A 16348-nucleotide genomic window follows, 5' to 3' on the forward strand; every position below is an offset into this window, starting at 1 on the left:
GACTAAAAGAATTTTTGCATTATAGCTGCACTAGACAATGCTCAGTTGCCTCAGTCAGGGCACCAATCATGGTGCAAAGTAAAAGACAGACTGTGTCCCAAAGAGCTTCATGTAAGGAATGGCCAGGATTGGGTTTTTACATGTGCAAGAAGGATCTGATAGGACCGGGACACCAGCAGGACAGCAGGCAGTCCCACAACTCGTTTGCATGCACTTCTCAACCAGCTGAGTTAGAGGCAGCCTCCATCCAGAGTTCAGGCAGAGTCACACTCCAAAGGCAATTCTGACCATTTAAAGCTGGGATCCTGCTCCAAATCACCTTCTGAAGACAAGCACGGGTATACCCCAAAGCTGGCAGGTGGAGTCCAAAGAAGGAAGTTGGTTTATCCAGGTGGGACTTAACCAAGCCACTGTGGCAATAACAAAACCCTGTGCAACTGGAGCCTTTGTCTGTGTTTGAACCACTGCTCACTCTTGTTCCTTGCCAGAAACCAAGCAGTGAGCCAAGGAGCTCCTCTGTAAGTGCGACACCACTGCTCTGTGACCTTGGCCATGCCCCAGGGCCTTTCAGCACAGTCACCTGCACGTGTGAAGCCGCAATTAGAGTTCAAATCAACAAGAACCGTGCTAAACATTTCCTCAATGAGGCACAACCACAGCAAATGAAAATACTTCAAGTAAAATCCTCCCCAACCTCCACCTATGTTCCAGTCCAGCAAGGACTACAGTTTTCATGAGCTCCTACAGGCAAAGGTAGAAAGGAACAACAATGTACAGTATCTATGAATTTTGGAAAATCTGCAGTGTTTATTGCTCCCTCTGGGTAAGATTTAGCTGTCCTACGCCATGAAAGAGGACAGGACTGGCTAAGAGGGGGCAGCAGTAAGGAATGAAAAGCAGAAAACCAGGCTGGAGCTAAGTCTCAGTAAGGAAAACCAAAGATCAAAACACAGGAAGAAGAAGGGACCAAGCATGGCATAAAATGAACAACATACTGGGAAACAAATGTTAGAACTGTTTACAAAGATTCCTTTCCTATACACTGTATTTTGCATCTCAGCTGGTGATAGGAAGGTGCTAAATAGAAAATTAATTGGAATTTAGGAAGGTGGGACCTTAAAACCTAAAGCAAAGTCCTGGTTGCTATTAAGCACACCGAAGGTTTTCTATTGTCAAAATCTCACAGAACGTACAGAATTAATACCCTTATGACTAATTTCAATCCCACAGATGGTACCTGGTATGGTCTTTAAGTGAAATGAATGTCTTAAACACAAGTGGATGCAAAAATAGAAGATACAAGACAAATGTCCTGAATGGACAAAACCCCTTCAAAAAAGATCAAATTGTCTATACCTGCAAGCTAACATCCCTGTATCAAACTTCTGAAAAGCAGTGAATGCATCTGAAGAAGTTTAAAAGCATTAAAAAATCTTGTTTCATCTCTTACTACACCTTTCAGGCATATTCCTCTGAGCATCAGCAGTACAAGAAGACTTGACACGTAGATCTTCAAAGGCGTGGAGCACTTAAATTGGATTGAATTCAAAGGGACTGAAATGCCTCGATGCTTTCTGGGACTTTGGGAGTGAGGGCTCATTGGCTTAATTGGGAATTAAGGACCATCAAGAAGAGTTTGCTCAGCACCTGGGAGGACAAGGATCATAGTCTGGACAATCAAGACCACATTTCTTTCCCCTGAAGACACTGCCAGAGCTGTCAGGCTCCTCTAACAAGGATGAGACGAGCCTGGAGGATGATGCTCTCAATCAGACCTTGTCTCATGGGGCCTCTCTCGCTTGCTCCAGTAGTTCCATCCTTCGGTGGCCATCCAGACCTGCCTTCCTTCAGTAACTCAGCTTTTTAATGATGTGCATCCAGCAGACCAAGATTATGGTCTAATTAAAATCTAATCCAAGTAGAATGTTACTATATTTTAAAGAATCTGGACAAGCCAAGGATCTGGTCTCCTTTTTGCTTCTTTTTCCCTGATTGCTCTAACGATTTCAGTAAGATGGCTCATGAAAGCTTGCCATTTCCTTTACATTTTTAACAGCTACTCCTTCTGAACAAAACCCCACTGTTGGGAAAAAGGACTTCCTCCCCATAGCAACGATGGGGTACTGCACACAAAGAAGCACCTAGCGGTTTAGTTCACATTTTTTAATAACATGGCACAATTTACATTACACAAGTCTTCGCTGAGGAGGAAACATGCTGAAGATTGAGAGCCGCTTCACTTTTCTGTTCACATAGGATCTAGAAAGGACTTTATTACATACAGGATAAACAGCAAAAAGGTTTGTATATAACAATCTCTTTACAATACTGAAAGCTACCACTACGGTTCCAGTGTACATATTCCTCGGGGTTGGGACTTTTTTGTATTTTTCCTTTTGTTTGTAAAAAAAAAAAAAAAAAAGAAACACCGCACAACATTTGGAGTTCACAAAATCTGAAGCTCACAACTAAACCTTCAGTTGACTACTAAAATAGATCTCTGATCATTAGAAACAACTGTTTGTAGTTAACTTTTTTCTTTTTTTTCCTTTTTTTTGCCAAAACAGGGTAACAACTTCAGATAGCACTTTAATACACTAGAAGACCAATGGAACTAATTTTATTTCATACATATATTTTACAGTCCAGTAGACAAGATATTGAATTCTCTCTGATAAAGTCATATTCTCTCCAAATATTTAGACAAGAAACTTAACACATTATAAAAAAGTGTGTTATGAAAAGACAGATTTCAGAAGATTGATGCATATTTTTAGAAAAGGACCATTTTCTTCAAGTTATCTCATGTCTTTTATGATTAGGGAACAACAAGGCTGACCTGTTAACTATTCACAGACTTTATTACCAACTGAAATACAATAAATTCCATAATGAAATCTGCAATGGAGTTCATTAATTAAACTACTGATCCACAGTGAGAACATATCCATCACTTAGGAAAGTACTCGCTTTCTTGTAGGATTTCTTTCAATGTAGCTAAAAATCACTGAACACAAAAAAATGTGTGTACAGGTAAAAATGACACACTGGCAATAAAACCAGACATGAATGGCTATAAGCAGATGTTCTTCCCAAAATAAATTTGACATGTTAAGTGACAAAAGTTCTGGAAAATCTCCAGCATTTGATTATTACAGTTTAACCCAGATTAATATGACTGAAACCCAATCTGCCATGACTCCGTATCAGTGATCACAGAGCACTAACCCTGACACCATCCAAGGGACACACAAGCTACAATGACCTTATCAGCCTGATGCAAGGATTCACACAGAAAACTACACCTCTGAAGAGCTATTTCTTCATCAAAACAAGAGAAACAGGATTCCATTATAAATGAGCTTGTTCAGGGAAAATATGACTTTAATTATGTTGTGTGTTGAAAAGGCTCCTTTGAGTTATAAAGGCTTTTGTGAAAAGCCTTAAAATTCATTGCATAGTTGAAGGGGTTTAGCTGTCTATAACAATATAAGTAACACAGCATAAGCAGACTGTGTTGATCAATATTAAGTTTGCAAATAGCACAGTTTAAGAAGTATTAATGTATTATGTTACTTAATTTTATCTATTTACATTTGTACAAAGTAAAGCTTTCATCTTACCCTTTTTGCATATATGAACCATTAATCCATGAAGCAATCTTTTTACATAAATATCTACAATTGACTTCACTTCTGGTTTGAAAGAGCTTTGTAGGGTTGACATTGGTGGTGGCTTGGTTCTAGTCAAATCACTCAGACTGATGTCTTGTTCTTCAGTTCAAATTTTGAAAATTTTAAACTAGAAATAAAATAGAGTAGGAGACACGAGGAACATATGGGCTTGGCTAAAAGATCTGGAAAATTTCAACATATAATATACAAAAAAATCATTTCAAAATCTTTGCACTCAGGTCTATACATATTGTACAGTGGGTCACATCCCCAGTCTGTATCAATGACTAGTAAGAACGTCTTTATATTATGTTCATTTACAAGGTTTTTGTCCCTCTTGCTCTGGTTTTCATTGAGTCTAACTCTGCTTATCGAGCTTCGATGTCCTTGAGGGTGTGCGAGGGAGGCCTCTCCCTCATCTCTGTGGACAGAGGAGTAGTCCTTCTGGGAGAGCCGGGCCGAGGGCCCAGCGTCGAGATAAGAGGCGGGGGGGCACTGAGAGCTGCTGTGGGGGGAGTTTTATTGAGGAGGCCGTTCTGGTGTCCCGTGGGGGGGCTGACGCGGGGGTAGTGCATGCTGGGCAGCCCCGGCGTGAGCAGGCCGGGGTGGGGCAGGTGCCCGTCCAGGGCGGCGGGGTGCACCGAGTGCAGGCGCGCGTGCTCGTAGTCCTCGCGGAGCATGTGCAGCCGCTCCCGCTCGTCCAGGTGCGCGCCCCTGTCGTGCTCCCGCCGCGGGTCCACGGACAGAGGGTGGTGGTGGTGGTGGTGGTGGTTGTAGTCGTGAGGTTCCCGATCCCTGAATGACCTGTCTGCTTCGTACAACCTTGGCGCAGAGAGGCGATGGAGAGGGTCATTTCTTAGCAAAAAGTCTCTGCCCAGGGGGTCTCTCCGATGAATATCCAGCTCTCTGTAGGGATCTCTCAAGGGATCTCTCATTGGATCCCAGTGGAAAGAAGGATAGGGGAAACGTTCTCCACCGGGAATTGGGCTAATTCCCATAAAAGGGGTCATCATGCGAGTCCTGTCCAGGCCACTGATGCTGTTCATGTGATGTATACCAGTCACACCTACAGTCATGGGCATAGACACTAGAGGACTTGGATGGACGTTGGATGTGGATATAGGTGGTGGCTGATCAGATGACCTATGAGTCTGAGGTCCCTCAGGTTGAACATCATGGTCTTCCTTTCGCTCTTCCTTCACCTTGACTTCGTTGCTTTTCTTCGGGTTATCATACGCCGGCTCGTTCTTCCTGTCAGCCTCACGGCTGGAAGTGCTGTTAGGCCTGGTGCTCTCCACAACGGGGGGCCTGGCATAGGGGGAAGGAACCCTGGGCATTTGCTTAGACTCTTCCACCACTCGGCTTTCATGGCTCAGGCCTTCTTTCTCCAAAACGTAGTTGTCCTTCACCTTGTGCTCTTCAACATTAATTTCCTTCCGAGATTCGGAGTGATCCCTCTCTCGTTCTTTGGGTTTCTCTTTTTCTCGAACCTCGGGATTCAGATGGCTCCTGATCTGCTCACTTGAGCTGCGGTTATGTCCGAGGGAGTTTACTGGATGGATAGGTGCTGGCGAAGGATGGCTGGAGTGTCTTTTCTCAATGCTCTCCCTGCAAGAAAGAGAAGCGTGAAATGAAGGCATGAGAAGCTCTGCAAAGAAAACAAAGCATCAGAGTGCCTGGCTTTCTGCTCATGGCTTTGCAGAGAGCTGGTGACGTGCACCGGTAAATGCACTGTGCCTTTGGCACACCCAAAACTCCAGAACATTCCATCTCTAAACTCGGCCTATTCTGTTATCTCATAGCAGCAGCAGCAGATCTCCAAAGCTTCTTCTGTGAAGAAGCTGATTGAGATCTCAAACACTGAAGTCCACAGAAGGCTCCCATGGGGATCTAGCTCTAGGACATGTATTTCAAAGACAGTGCCCTTAAATGTTTGCAAAGAGAGAGAAAAGTAAAAACATACTAATTTCATCCAAAAATTGAGCCAATTAAATCCAAATTACATGGTTAATAGTATTCTACCTACTTCTTCTATTAAGAATACATTTGGGAAAATAAATTACTTTTTTTCAAATTACTTTTAAAAACATTTCCAGACCTATGTACACTACTAATTTCTCTCCTCTGCTCTCTTCAAATGTCTAGCTTTTCAATTTACTTCTCAAAATTCAATTTACTTCAAACTGAGACAAAATCCTTTCAAGAACCACTAGTACTCATGGTGCCAACCCAGCTCTCTGACAGGAAGGCACTTCCCTGAGTGTGCAGTGACCCTCAGTGCAAGTGTTTAACAGAGCTGCTCATCACAGAGATTATGTGCTGACCTCCTCAGCAGAGATAAGTCTGCTCTGTCTGTCCATCCTTCAGACTGGCTCTGAAAACATCATGCCTGGAGTCAGCTGTTCCTCAGACAACCAACCCTTCCCATTTCTAGGTTAAAACAAGCTGAGTGGGACACAGCCAATGCTACAAAGCCAAAAAAAAACGTGAATTCATTCCATCTTTCAAACCTAGTTATGGTGCACAAAAGATTGGGGAATTATTGTCTGGCAGTGAACAAAAATCTAAATATGGGAATGGGTTTCATGCCAATTATTTTCAGGAAGTAGTGTTGACCAGGGGTTGTTATGGGCAATGCTAAGTGAAAAAGCTCTTGCATTTAAAACTAATCAAATTCACAAGGTGAATTTAATCCCTCAGTTCCAATGATTTTAACCTCTTTGTAATTTCAGTTGACCTCTGAGTTAAGAGTCTCTCCATAAAGACAGCTCCACATATTCAGTGCTGGACACGTGCTGTTTGCTGAGCATGGAAATTCTGTTCCATGTGGGATGAGGGACAATGTGCTGTTAAAGGCAAAAATTATTTATGGCCAGAAACTAAATACAACACCTCAACGTAAGAAAGAACTTCTTTCCACTGACGGCAGCAGAGCACTGGAACAGGATGCCCAGGGAGGTCTCGCTGAATACAAACCCCACCTGGCACATTCCTGTGTCACGTGCTCTGGGTGGCCCTGCCTTGGCAGGGGGTTGGAGTGGGTGATCTCCAGAGGTCCCTCCCTACCACAGCTATTCTGGGATTCTGTGGAAAGGGTAAGCAGTGAGGCCTCCCCTCAGCCCCAGAGATGGTGTCTCTCTGGGTGCTGGTGTCATCCGAAGGCTGGGACACGCCAGCAGGTGACACTCTGGGCAAGATGAGCTGCAGGGGCTGCTGACAGGCAGCTCAGAGGGTGACTCCAAGGTGAACACTTGCTCCTTCACCAGTACAATTTCTGTCACCTAGTTTTTTTGCTGAACTGTGTAAGATTTGTACCTCTAGGTACTTTTGGACAGTGAAACTGCAGCAAATGCAGAAAAAAAGCCAGGCAGAAGGAAACTCTCTTTCTAATGTCACCAGGTGCATCTTTTGCTGTTTCTAGACTGAACTGTTCTAATTGTCATTTCATAGGCCATGTCTGAGAGACCTCCGAAGTCCAGAATGTGACTCTTGGAAAACACTTGGAAGACAGAGCATCTGATACCAGCCCTGCCTTGTCTGCACTGGCCAGCACTTCACTGCTTGGGATTAGGTGCTGCCTTCATTCAATGTGACCTGAACAGTCTGGAAATGGCATCCTGGCTCTAATTTCCCTCCACTTGCTTTCCAGCAAGAGCTGAGACATTTGATTTAACAGCTTCCAGATTTGGACACAGGGAGACCAAGTCAAGGCCCTCCAGTGAAGGATTCTCAACATGAAGGTTCAATTCTTTTACTTTGCTGGGAAACACTGGCTTGTGGGCTCTGCAATGCCTAATCTTTTACTTATTTTGCTCTTAGGACTAGTACAGAGGGTACCTTTAATTGTTTTATTTCCCTAGGAAAGCTCATTCAGTCCCTTTGCTGATATTTAATCAATTTTCTATATAATTGATGTACTTTAAATGACATACAAAATTTAGAGAAAATAACAGCTGTTTTCTGAAATTAAGGAGAAAATACATGTGCAACCAAAATGACAAATTCCTTTGCCAATGTCGTTGTATTCAATGACAGTGTTGGTAACATCTCAAGAGGCTCCTGATTATCCAGCTTATTTAAGTGAACTGCACATAGTCCAGTGGACAGAGACGAATAACTTTTTAATCCTCAAATTTGTCAAGGGCTCCTTAGGTTGATAATATGAGAAAGGCTCTAAGCCACTGCCTCCACAAAGAAACTTTAAATTACATTATCCAGTGAACTTATTACCAAGTAAGAGAAGTTCTGAGGCTGTGAGCTACACTGAAAAATACTGAATTTCTTATGCAAGGTGTGTGCCTCATTTATGTTGATTGAAAGATCAACAGATTCTTGGTTGGTTTGGTTTAATGCTCTAGGATTGCAGGCTCTTAAATGCCATTATGATTATACTGGAAGTGTTCAGTGACATCTTTTAAAGAAAATACCCCTGAGAAGGAACAAATCCTGCTTTTCACATTTTCTATTTTTAGTGATGTTTTTTCCCTAACATTTGGCTGGAATGAAAGAGTCTTAAAAAAACCCCTCCACAACTGCAACCACAGAATCCCAGAATCCTCTGAACTGGAAGGCACATGCAATGTTCCAGGAGCAATCAGGGCTCTGCAGTGTCTCCCCCAAGCAGGAAAGGGTCACTGCTGCAGTTCTGTACTCTGCACCGTGAGGGATTCACCTCTCAGTGGGCTGGGAGGGGCTGTCGTGCACAGGCCATGCAGCTGATCCAAAGGAGCCACCAGGGATCTCCATCCAACACCGACCTCAGCTGGGGAGTGCCAAGCTCAGAGGGACCTCTCCACTGCAGGCAGGAGTTGAGGTCAATGCTGTTGGCTACCTGGGCCATTTCTGGGTTGGTAAGGATAGACCCTTGATGACAGGGTCAAATCAAGCCCCTGGGTGTGATTCCCAGCTCTTCCTGCTTGGGCAAATTAATTTCACATAGGTAACAAAGCTTGGGACCTCAGCTAGAAAGCTCTGTGCTCACCCCACTGGGTGCCACTGAATGTTAAGGAGGAAGGAGAGGCTCTCAGCTCCTCAGACATTCTCTCCACAGGGAGCACAGCTCTGGGCAGGGATTCTCAGCCTCTCCTCAAGCAGGCCACTGTGTGAACATGCAGCAATGTCCCAGACAGGCACACAGCAGCGCTGCAGGGGTGGAACCAGGACTGCACTCACTGCAAGTGTGCACAAGTATGAGGGAGGGATGATGCTGACTTGCTAAACTCTCAGATTATTGGAAAGAAGTATGTTCTGAGCTATGATGAGTTCAGGCAACGCCAAAGCAACTTGCAAGGAATGTTTTCAGTAAGAGATTTTCTTCAGCAGAACACTTCATAAGAAAACAATGAAACAGCAACCAAAATAATCACATAATTCTACAGACTACCCACATCATAGTAACTAAAATGCTTTGCCATTCAAGCCAGTAAAGTTACTCACATGCTTAAGCCTTTTGCAGGACAGAAAACCCAATTTGTTTTGAAAACAGCAATTTCTTTTGAAGCATTAACATCAGACATGAAAATAATGAAGCTATGCTACCAAACAGAAAATATTCCAAATGGAAAATGTAGGTGAAAAGGTCTGTAGTTCGCCTTTCTTTTAGAACAATGTAGAAAAGCTTTTACATGTAGTTTTAGAATATCTAATGTGTTAGCATAACTTCTTTTAGAAAAGGCTACTAATGCGTATCTTCGGGTTAGTGACAGAGAAGTCAGAAAAGCACATCTTCTAAGTATTCTTTTAGATTAAAATATTAGAAACAAATAGCCATTATGTAGTAAAGTAATGTGCAAACTTAACAGGAAAGCCATCAAGCCCCAACTGAAAAAGCTGAAATCAGCCTCTTTATATTTTTCAAGGAAGGCATGACACTTGCTGAATGGCAAATTCTTATAAATTTGGTACTTCAAAGTTAAGAGGAATTATTACTGCGTTAACTGAATAATGGGAACAGTCCTGACAAAAAATAAATATGACCAGGTTTTACTTTCCATTAACCCTTCCCAGCCTGGACATGTGAGCATGTAAGTCCATGTAAAACACTGAATAAAAACTGGAAGGTGTGTTAACAGCAGTGCAAGTGTGGGGGCTTCTTTGAGGGGAAAGAAGGTGCTTTTCATGAACTGCATGCTCTGAAGCTTGCTGTGATTTTGGCACATGACATTCCTGGTGCATTTTAGTGTTCTCATCTCACATTTTTAACACTGGTCCTCTGTTCAGGCCATTTTTTGAGGAGGGAGGAAGTGTTACTTGTTTTGCAGACAAGGTCTGATTTACAAAGCTATTTAAGCATTGAAGGTGCAGACAAGCATCTGATGGACTTCAGAATCCTTTTTTCCATCCTGTCAGGCACTATCTCCACGTTAACCCTTCCAGAGACCTATGACAATGTGACCCACAAGGTAACAGTGGGTGCGTCTGATGCTATTCCCACTTGACACTGCCTGAACTGTGCTCCAGCAAAGCTCCTTCAGGTGAAGTGTGCAGGACAAGAGGGAAGAGAAATCTTGTGGAGGGGAGCACCTGAGCTGGAAACCTGCCTCTTCCGTGGTGCCACCCTGGGGACAGCTCCAGGTGTGCCTCTGGTGAAGCTCTGCGTTCACAACGTGCCAGGCTGGGGAGGGTTAAAAGCGGAACGGAGCCCCAAGCTTTGAACTAGACAATTCTTGGAAGTGTTCTTTCGTACCTTTCTTTGTCATCTTTACTAACAGATGAGTCTCGTTTATCTACATCTCTATCTCTGTCATGAGCTGCAGCAGATGAACTGCGCTCCAGCTCTCCTGGCTTCAGCCAGGGCGGAGGGGTCGGGAACGAAGGAGGAGTTCGGTGCAGTCGGTTCCAGGGCTCGTGAGGGTTGCTAAAGCTCTGCATACTGGGGCCATCCTTGTGGCCGAACATTGAGTTGGGTGCTGAAATGGTGAAGTGGAAAACAAAAAGGTTTAAGAAAAAGGTATGCTCTAGTGAAGGTACTTACCAAAACAACTTTTACAGCACTCAGAGTTAAAATGAATACATATTATTGGGAGCTGGAAAAGGAAAGGAAATTAACAGAGATTCATTAGAGGGTCTCATTCCTAAAAGTGGGCAGGCATCTGACAGCTCTTTTAATTGGAAAGCGAAATGCTGTGGATAAAATTGACAAGGGATGAAGGAGTAAGATAAAAGTGACAATGATCCTTATTCCAAATGTTTTGGAGACATCAGGAAATTACCTTTATATGGACTACAAATAATGGAACTTGTTGCATTTGGTCCTGAACCACAATAAAATAATATGTGACCAAAATCATGCCAGATTTGAAGTATGAAGAAAGAAACTGACTTTCAAAAGGATGATTTTCTGACTGGCTAGATTTAGAGAAATGTTGATGACCCTGGACTAATAAATGCAGGTTAGTGATCTTTTCCAGGCACATGGCCTGGATTACTGGTGAGAAAGGAAAAAAATAAAGTCTCCATCCACAGCTCCCTAGCTGCACACATCATTTACTTTTGAACATGCAATAAAACTGTGGGAAATTTCACAAACACTCAAAGGCTCTATTTTTTTTTTTAAATGAACAATGTAATGGTAACATTTAGCACTAGGTTGAACCCAAACTATTAAGTAATTAACAGAGAACGATTTAGTGACAACTGGCAAAGGTCGCTTTCCAAATCCCCATCTCTCAGTGGTAGGTGATGTAACCAAGCAGTACAAAAGAGAGCACACAGCCCCTCAGGGCGCTGCTGGGCTGCAGAGCAGGCAGGGCCGTGGCCCAGGTACTCACTGACTGTGGGGTTCCCGAGCCCCCCGAAGGCGTTGCTGCCCACGGCGGTGAGGCCGCTGAACGACGCCGGCCGGTTGAAGGGCTCTGCAAACCGACACAAACAGCTGAAACCCCCCCAGGCTGCCCCTTCCATCCAGCGCCACCGTGGCAGCCTCCTGCATCCCCCCACACAGCAGGGTTCAGAGGGGCTGGGACACAAATCCCTGGCTTTGTTCCTGGCCATTCCCATGGCATCATCTACTAAAAAACTCCCTCTTAAAGAAAATTCAGATGTTAAAATGGACATGATACTTCATTTGAAACCAGCAAACATCTCCTTTTATTTCCTTCCTCAGGAAATGTCCCTTGCTGGTCAGACTAACATGAACTCTAGAAAGTTAGGTGTGCTCTGAACACCTTCAGGCCATGTCTCCTAAACCAGAGCCAAATAAAATGTCCTGTTCCACTGATATGTCATGCTGGCCTGAGCATTCTGTGATTCCCTTGGTGTTTATTGCTAATACTACACAAAAAACTAGTATGGACTCAAAAATGCTGGAACAACTTTTTTACTTAATGCATACAAACAACAGGAAAATCATATTGACCAAATTCTCACTTTAGTTTGGAGTAGTCTAACAATTTTGATGAAGTCACTTCTGATAAATACCAGCACAGAGAAAAAGAAGCTCAAAGCCAGCATTTTCCATAGGCAGCAGAGTGCAGAATGATGAACCTGCATTGTCTGTTTGCTGTACCAGTTTGGTGACCCTCCCAAATCCTGCCCCATACAAAATAAAATGCCAGTTTAAAGTCTTGGTCTTGGATGCTCCCATAAGGAGCAGATCACCTTGTTACAAAAAGCAGTAAGTTAGAAAGGAAATAACAACATCTGATAATTTGGGTGGTTCTGGTTTTAAATGTGTATTCACTAATTTTCACTGACCCATGAAGCCTGATCACAAGATTTTAAAGCTATGTTTCCTATTCATTTTATGGAAAAACAGATATCTAAGTAGGAGTTAGGAAGAGAAATCTCTGTCATCCAAAGCCTTGCGTTTAAGGCATTTTTTGACTGGTTTTAAGTATAACTCCAATGAAACCAAGCCAGCCCTGTCACTCTGCTGCTCTAAAGTCCAGCAGTATTTCCAAACACAGTCAGTGACACTTTTCTGTCTATTTAGAACTTCTACCTGGGTAAAGACTAAAACTGCTAAAATGGCATTTGCCAAGGTCAATTAGCAGAATACTCAGAGTGTCTCCACACAGGAAGTCTGTGATTTCTCAGTGTTCAATGTCTGAGTTGCATTCCCCACGAGCTGAGAGGACGTACCTAAGTGAGCAGCTGGGTTGAGGAAGTTGCTGTGGTGGGGTGGTGGCCCAAAAGGGGTCCCGGCTGGATGCCCCCCACCTGCCAAAACAAAGCAAAAGGGGTCAGTTCCCAGCAAAGGCTCCGAGAAGGACTCACTGTGCTCGGGGCTGTCCCTTCTTTAACAGCTCATGTGAGCTGGCATTGCTGTGCCCTGCGTGGGGCTCATGGGATCCTGTGCAAAGAGCAGCTGCTTTTCCAAACAGGAACACCCAGGAGAGGATAAGGGATGCAGGGGAATGAATGCTCCAGGTCAGAAACAAAAAGGAAATGCATGTGAATTACAGCTTATTTCCAACACATCATCTCCATGATGCATCAGACATTGCTCTGTGAGGAAATGTTCCTTCATTTACTACCTGGGCAGTGTTTCAGCAGGTTGGGCTTTTTATAAAAGCATACGGAATAATTTTTAAATATTTATCAAATGGACTAATAGCCCCTGGCATGTCTTGCAGAGCTCATAAGCCAAAGCATATGGGAAATTCATGGCAAGGGCTAGCATTCTAATGAGCAAGGAACAAGAAGGGGATTTCACTTTCAGTACTCACTGGCTGTGGAGAAGAGAGTTGAGGGCCGAGCCAGGTCATGGGGGTGGTGGATGGCTCCAAAAAGGCTGGGGCCTGGTGGCCTGCTCAGAAACTCTGGTTTCAGGCCAAAGTCCAGCTTGTGTGGATCAGACTGCATCTGTTTCTGAAATGGAAAACAGAACTTGGAGGACACTGTCTGAAAAGGTAACAGCAAAAGGCACTTCCAGAATGATATTGGTAGAACAGTTCGCTCATAGTGATGTTTTAACAAGAATATTGGTTTTTGGGACTCCAAGCACAAGTGCACAGCTGTTTTCCTGGAAGGGAGATCTAAGGCAAAGAGGGGAAAGCTCAGGCTCCTGCATATTTCCTGCTAATTTCACCAGTGTTTTCACATATGCTCACATCCCCCCTCCAGGGTGTTCAGCACACAGCTGCCTTCAACAACAAACATAAAATTCTCTGAAGAGGCCTCAGACAGCTGCTGAGCTGTAAGGACAGATCTGTCCCACAACAATAAATGGGAATGTCAGCCTGGCCCTGGTCCCAGGTGGGCAGGGGTGTTGGAAGACCAGCCATGGACACCAGAACCACTCATTTCCAAGGGAAAGCGGCCACCAAGAAATGCTGGATGCAAAGCATCCTCCAGTGCCCCTCAGGCTGCAATGAGGTGCTGAGAGGAACCAGGGAGCAGAGCAGGAGTGGCTGAGTCTCACTCTGACAGCTCCCACTGCACACTCCAAGTGCTTCATGTCTTTATTTACATGTGTTAGAGTCAGCAGACTCCCTTTTGTGAGGGGAATTTGCTGAGGCAGCTGCATTATGAGTGGTAAGTGGATGAAGGATGTGCTCTTCTTTGAGCCACATCCTTGTTTCAGTGGTGCCCACTTCAGTAGTTTTATAGAATGAAGGAAGAAAACCTAATTCCCAATTACCTGTGCTGCCAGAACTCCCTAAATGCAGACTGCTGATTAATTGTGCAGGGCAGCTGAAAGGATTTATAAATGGGTAACATGGAACCAGGAGATCTTAACAGTAGTTCTGGAGCAGGCTACGCTTTATAAATCAGTATTTAATACTGTGCCAGCCCCAAGTACAGACTATTACAATGATATAAATATGCATATTAAAAAGTTATGATCAAATTAATGTGCATGCCTTGTAGCTGTTTTTCAAGTGCTAGAAACACATCTGTGTAGTCATGAGAACAAAAAAAGAAAAAAAGAAGGAAAACAAGAAATAAAAAAGAGAAACAAAGGCATTATCTGTGTCTGGAGATAATGGCCTGCAAGAATTCTGAAATGGCAAAGGTGGCCAAGTCAAGGTCACATCTTTTAAGGAAGTAACACTGAAGTGCTTTAATAGTTAAAAGGAGTTCAGAAAATATAAATGCCTCAGTTGAAGCCTGTGTGCCAGATTTTTATGTTGTGAACTCTTTTTATTCTTTCTTAACAACCAAGTTATAAACCCCTGACAGACATTACTCAGAATAGCAAAAGCTGGCTGAAGCTTTAATTGCAGCCATATGAATGGTGTTGCTTTAAATAACGAACAAATCCCTTGTCTGAAGAGGAACAGGAATACTATGGATGTGTTAAAAGATCTCTGAATGTGTTGGTTTACCTTGAAATAGTACCAGGGAAATGATCAGATTTCTCTTCTCCCCAGCTGCTGTTCAGGAGAGCAGCCCCTCGATGCCAATCCTTCCTAACGTATTTCCAGAAAACGTGCAACACCTGAGCATGGTGCCCACAAAAATCAACGTAAATGTCTGCACTGCTCTTGGATCAGGCTGTAAGGCCTGTCCTAAAGGAGAGCGGCCCAATTATGGAGCATAAGTCCTCTCCTGAGCAGTGGGCAGTGTAAGGAGCAGTGTAAATGTGCTCTGTGCCCTGAGCTGCTGTGCAGCCCTGGTGAGTCCCCGGGGTGTGCAGAGGTTACCCAGGTCTTGCTGCAGAGGCACGGGCAGCCAAGCAGCATCCACAGCTGCATCCAATTTTTCCTGAGGTCAGGAAGGTTGTGTTCCAAAGCTTCCCATCGTGCCTGCTCCTTCAGTGCCTGCTGCTGCCCTCTGCAAGCAATTACTAGGCCAGATTGTTATTGGCAGCACTCCTGTGGCACCACACGCAAACTGGAAATGAACCCTTTGGATTCCCTGCTCTGTGGTCAGGCAGCACCTTCAACTTGTGCAGAGAAAAGGCACCTTCACAACCATGGGAGTGAGAGTAAGGGGAAGGAGAAATTCCCCTGTGTGAGCCTGCAGGCAGAGATTCAGCCTTTGTGGTCACATGAGGAGGGGACACCTCAACTCTCCTGACTGACCAGACACACTTGTCAGTTAGTCTTGAAAATGTCATCATGTGCAGCCTCAGCAACTTGAGCAACATCCTTTCATGTGCTTCTGGGCTTTATTCTTGCTTTTTTTTAACATGCAAGGTAGAAAAGTGTGAGGTAAAAGAAATGGCTGCATGAAAATGGCATTTACTGTGAGTTATAAATACACTGGTTTGACCTCTCTCTGAATATCAAATCAAGGAAGATTCAAAGGACATAGATAGCATGGGAATAATAATTTCATTTCAAGAAAATACCTTTTCAATAAAATAAAAAAAAAAGGACATATAACTCTCTAGGTCTATAATCTTGTCTTTTTTGATAATGGGAAGATGAATGAAGATCACTGGCAGGGGAAACATAAGGAAGCAGGGAAGAGAGATATGTCTACTGCAGCAAATTAACCTGTCAACCTTGTTTAAAAGGGTTATTTTTAAACTCTATTAGCTGCAGGTTTCCATAGCTGTGCAACATCTTCATATTCTTGTACCACTACCCTACACAATTCAAGTGCATAAAGAGACTGCAAAGTGCTAAGGATTCCCTGGTAATTTTAGTTTCTAACACAAGCTATGGATTCCTGAAGCATGAGCAGTGAAGAACAGCAACCATTCCTGACTTACTGAAAAACTTTAAGAGTAAAACAAGATTTTAAAGGGATGAGTACAGTGAAAATTCCATGAAAGGAAAGAA

At 43.6% G+C, this 16348-nt stretch overlaps 1 protein-coding gene across 9 annotated transcripts in view; it reads right to left on the reverse strand.

Moving 5' to 3' along the window:
• Window positions 1-2148: 2148 nt before the first annotated feature.
• Window positions 2149-16348, reverse strand: part of AUTS2 (activator of transcription and developmental regulator AUTS2) — a 777204-nt gene continuing 763004 nt past the window's right edge. For all 9 annotated transcript variants that reach the window (XM_063402372.1, XM_063402375.1, XM_063402371.1 and 6 more), the window contains 5 exons: window positions 13343-13484; window positions 12756-12833; window positions 11444-11527; window positions 10360-10582; window positions 2149-5282 (listed from right to left, as the gene is read on the reverse strand). In XM_063402372.1, the coding sequence (XP_063258442.1) occupies window positions 4043-5282; window positions 10360-10582; window positions 11444-11527; window positions 12756-12833; window positions 13343-13484 (1767 nt within the window). In that variant the 3' untranslated portion in view covers window positions 2149-4042. The remainder of the gene's footprint in view (window positions 5283-10359; window positions 10583-11443; window positions 11528-12755; window positions 12834-13342; window positions 13485-16348) is intronic.

This window comes from Prinia subflava, chromosome 8 (assembly GCF_021018805.1).
Source record: "Prinia subflava isolate CZ2003 ecotype Zambia chromosome 8, Cam_Psub_1.2, whole genome shotgun sequence".
Lineage (NCBI taxonomy): Eukaryota > Metazoa > Chordata > Aves > Passeriformes > Cisticolidae > Prinia > Prinia subflava.